Source organism: Sinocyclocheilus anshuiensis, unplaced genomic scaffold (genome assembly GCF_001515605.1).
Source record: "Sinocyclocheilus anshuiensis isolate Anshui unplaced genomic scaffold, SAMN03320099.WGS_v1.1 scaffold471, whole genome shotgun sequence".
Lineage (NCBI taxonomy): Eukaryota > Metazoa > Chordata > Actinopteri > Cypriniformes > Cyprinidae > Sinocyclocheilus > Sinocyclocheilus anshuiensis.
Genome location: NW_015549588.1, coordinates 49652 through 54608, shown reverse-complemented (window position 1 = coordinate 54608; position 4957 = coordinate 49652). Strand labels below are relative to the sequence as shown.

The 4957-nt window shown below is 35.7% G+C and overlaps 1 protein-coding gene across 1 annotated transcript in view; it reads right to left on the bottom strand.

Moving 5' to 3' along the window:
* Positions 1–3633: 3633 nt before the first annotated feature.
* Positions 3634–4957, bottom strand: part of LOC107657987 (neuromedin-K receptor-like) — a 21196-nt gene continuing 19872 nt past the window's right edge. Inside the window, exon 6 of the mRNA XM_016446345.1 lies at positions 3634–4243. Within this exon, the coding sequence (XP_016301831.1) occupies positions 3958–4243 (286 nt within the window). The 3' untranslated portion in view covers positions 3634–3957. The remainder of the gene's footprint in view (positions 4244–4957) is intronic.

Genomic DNA, 4957 nt, shown 5'->3' with positions numbered 1-4957 from the left:
TCTTTTTGGTCACGAGGGCCGGTGTTGTCATGCCACTGTGTTGAAATACATTGAAATCATGAAAACAGAATACATTAAAAGTATATCAAATGTATACATAATTTAATACAATTTTAAAACCCTCAGGACTACCTTTGCCAGTAGTTGCATTTTCCTTGCTCAAGTCTCTATCAGCATTGCAAATCTTGACATTGGAATGTTTGCCCATTTCGTTCCAGCATTGCTCAAACTCAATCAGACTGAATGGGAACTGAATGTGAACCATAGCTTTTATGTTATTCCACAGATGCTAAGTTGGATCATAGTCTGGACTTTGACTGGGTCGCTCCAGGACATTTCTCTTTTAGGATTGAGGGCATTTCTCTGGTCATCGTCCTGTTGAGATTTGAACAAAACTCATCTTCCCAGTCCCAGAGCTCATGCAGACTGAAGCATATTCTCTTCAGGGAGGTTTTTTTTTCAGTACGTTTTGTACTCGAACATTTTTCCTACCATCCTTCTTCTTTCCTCAGAGAAGAATTCCCGAAGCATGATGCTGTCGGTGCTATTGCATGACTGTAGGAATGGTGTTTCTACAGTCACACGCTCTATTAGATTAGATCTCACAGAATTGAGGCTCAAACGTTCAGTTTTAGGCTGATCAGATCATAAAATTGAGAGTCTCCCATGTGTTCGGCCAAACTCCAGCTGAGATGTAATATGAGTTCTCACAAAGGCTTTCTGTGATTCAAGCCAGCTATTGTGTCATTACAGTTTTTCTCAACTGTGTCATGATTGTGGGTCTCTTAGGGCTTAACTTTATCACATATTTCTTAAAAAACAATAAGTATTATATAATCAACTCTGAAATATGCTGTTGGTGATTAAGAGACAATATGATGAGCTTATGTTTGCTCAGATACGCAATGTCAATTCAATACATATTGTGCCTAAGTCTGTGCATATTTCGTAAATGAGCCTTGGATATTATTATATATTCTTTATAAAGTCCAGGAAGTGACTCAGACTTTTCACGAAAAGACCTGAGATTACATGATCATACCTGGAAATATTAGACCAGGCATTGTTGTTCAGATGAAGTGGGAGCTGTTGACTCATCAGAGCAATTTACTGACCTTGAAAGTTAGTGAGAGCCAAAAGAGACCAAAACAACACATACATCGATACCCTCTGTGAGCAGACACTGGTGTGACGCTGCACTATTTGTGAGCTGTGTTTGGATGGATGTATGGGAGGGGTTGGGTCATACAGTACATGTGCACACCATCACACGTGACAGACTGAACTCAGCATCCCCCTCTGACACCCAAATTTGGTATCTTCCCATTTATCTAAATAACCCACCAAATCTTCAATGCAGGCAGCTGGTGCATACAATTATGCATTCGTGAGGGTCCTAGCAAAACTAGCATCTTTTACAATAATTACTTTTTTTTGCTTTCAGAGACAGTGTTAATGTTTCCATACCTCAAACATAGCTTTGATGCATGCATAAAAAGATATTTTTTATGCCCAGTAGCAGTAAAGGTTGTTTTTCCTGTCTTTACTAGATCAGAAGTCAATAGCTGGGCAGTGGTTCATTCAACAGGGAATAGGAAGGGAGATTCTGGAAGATATTTTGAGTAAGGGATTTATCGGCGATAAACAGGAAGTCATGTGATACGTGCCTTTTGCATTATACTAAAAAAGAGATATGAGAATACATTTCATGCATTTACATGCAATCACACAGTCCGACATTAAGCATCCTAAATATGAACAATTCTCTTCTTCATAAGGTTGAAGTTCTTATCTGTTGCATATTGCTGTATGCTTTTAGGGTTTACATAAGGAAATTAACATATCCTTCAAAATTCAACATAAACAACATCTTGACACTGGATTTAAGTTGCTGTAGGAACAATGTGTTCCTGGCCGAAATGTTTTTTTTTTAACCTTCAAAATGGCTTTCACTAAAAATACAGACAATTGCGCCATCTAGTGGTTGCAATGACCTAAAACAACATGCCACATATGCCAAAACTGAACGTGCATTGCGCTTGCTTCGGTTCATTTAGCAGTTTTCCAAACCATCGCACGCTTGTTCAATCTAACAAAAATTCTCAAGGAAATAAGAATGAATTTGGATTTCGAAATAGTCCAAAGTACACACGTGACTGTAACTGCACCAGCATTATTGTTAACACTAAGCTTAGCAACCATATATAAGCAAAGCTTGATGAGCTCAAAAGAAAGATCTAGGCCTACATATAACACGCCTATAACTTATAGTCCGAATAAGTCACTCGTAGTTTATACATTATTAACTTAATAATGATTCCTGTCTGGTGAAGTTTGTGCTAAAGCTTAAAAACCTCCATCTGTCATGCTAGTTAATTGCTTTAAACAAGTTAAATGTTGTTTTGCAAAGAACTTGATTCTAACAAAGAATGTTTTGCTCATTTTTGACGTTCACTTTAATAAATCTATGTTCATGCTCAACATCAAAACAATGTGGCCATACCAACATGATTAGTTTTTCACAAATATCTTTAGTTTAGATCAAAGCAGGCTTAAAAGCTGGAAAAACATCATCAATGCATTTAAACGTAAAAAGCATTTTACCACATCCATTTGAAAGACTATACGTTTGTGATTTTAGGTAATAAAAAGTTAACTTTGCACACAATACAAACCACAAGCACATTATCAGTGGTGTTAACATTTACAGTACATCATAAATACAGCACAAACTGTAATATATCAAACATGAACAAAACTCAAATTGTTCTCAAAAGAAATAAAACTGTATAGTTAAGTTATTGTAGTCTTTTATATACATTCATCAGATCTTATTCACGAAACTTTGTGCACGTTTTACGAATTTCAAGCAAAGCTTATTATTTCTGTCACTATTATTTAAAATCATTTAGCTCCCCATTTCCTGACATTGCTTCATGACACTGATTCATCTGACAGCACACGTTTAAAATCTGGCTATAAGTTTGTTGGCTCAGATGTGTTATTACAGTAAAATGTACATTCAATTCAACTTTTGAAGTCAATCTCCCTTACAAAAGTTCAAACTGAAATACACTTTCATACAGAAGGAGAAGTGCTGGCTATGTTCAAAAAACACAGAATACACATGTTCATGTAATCCCTGTTGAAAAAACCAGCATATGCTGGTTAGGTATGTTTTGAAGCTGGGATGCTGGTTTATGCTGGTCCTTTGCTGGTTTATGCTGGTCATGTGCTGGTCTTAAGCTGGTCGGACCAGTTTAGGACCAGCACATGACCAGCTAAGGACCAGCATAAACCAGCAAAGGACCAGCATAAACCAGCAAAGAACCAGCTTAAACCAGCAAAGGACCAGCTTAAACTAGCAAAGGACCAGCATAAACCAGCATCCCAGCTTCAAAACATACCTAACCAGCATATGTTTTTTTTTTTCAACAGGGATACAAAGAAAACAGCTGTCAAATTGTGCAGGACACACTCGACAGTCCAATTCTACTGAAATAAATGAATCACAAGCATGAATTTTAGCATCATTTTAGCATTATCCTTTTTTTTTTTACAAAACTGAATCAGATAATTTGTATTTCCTAGATAATCATGCAACATGATGAAGTGATGAATCTGTAGTGTAGCATACCATGTTTTAAATGTTTATCATTGCATAATATGTACTATGCTGTGCTGTATTTCAAGAAAAAAGAAGGCAGTATGCAGTATATACTAAGCAGCATGCATTGAGTAGTATGCTAGACTACACTGAAAACATTCACAGTTCTCCACTTGGAGGCAGTATTACTTCATCATGCTGCAGGTTTGAGTGCATTTAGTCTCAATGCACACTCTGAAATGTACAGTACGTTGTTTATACAAAACCTGTGGATGTATTCACTTTGTTTTAGGTCTGTAATGGAGCACCTCTAACAGAACCACAATCCGATGCACGTCTGGTCTGGCCCTTCAACTGAGCTGCTCGGTTGCGAATGTGGGCTCTCTGTGAAGACAGAGTTTAGTCGCTGCTGTGCTTTCGTCTTTGACCTCCACCTGACACTGCAGGGACTTGGTGCTCTTGCGGTTGCTGCGGCGCGGGTCGTCGCCGTGGACGCTGGTGTCGATGCGGGACAGGGTGCACATGCTGCTCTGGTTGCATGGGTGGAGACGGGTGGGACGGAGCTCGAGTTCATCGTAGCTGGATACCTGGATGAAGGGACACCACCTGAAGGCTCGTTTGAAACCGGCCCTAAATCTGGAGGTTTGGAAAAAATGATCTTCTCATTGAAATGCGTTACATGTTCATCTCAAAATATTTTAATTAATATAATTGTAATTCTTAATAATAACTTCATAATGAGCTAGGATAATAGATCTTGTATGTATATGAATTATGTAGATGGTCCAAAATTAATATTGGCCAGCACTAGTAAGTACAGTGAGTAAAAAGGTTTGGCAAGTAAACAAGACCAAGTTACTCGCCAAGGATCTGCAAGAATATATAAAGCAGAACTCTAAGAATGATACTTTTTAATATTCAAATAATAAAGATTACAAATTTATAATATATTTTTTTTTATTTTTTACTAATAAAATATTCATAATTTAAAACAGTATATTAAATATATTATTAAAAATAAAATTAATATTTTATATTTCAGTATATTAACATTATATATTGGTATATTTAATATTACTATATTAACAATATATTTAAATAATTAAATAATTAAAAATATATATGTAAAACATTTATTTTTATAAAATATTTTTTAAACTTTATTATTATTATTATTTAATTAAACAAGACCAAGTTACTAGCAGTTTTTTTAAGAACTGCAAAATTACATAGTTTATGCAGAACTGTAAGATCTGTACTTTTTATATTAATGCATTAATACATTATATATATATATATATATATATATATATATGTGTGTGTGTGTGTGTGTGTGTGTGTGTGTTTTAT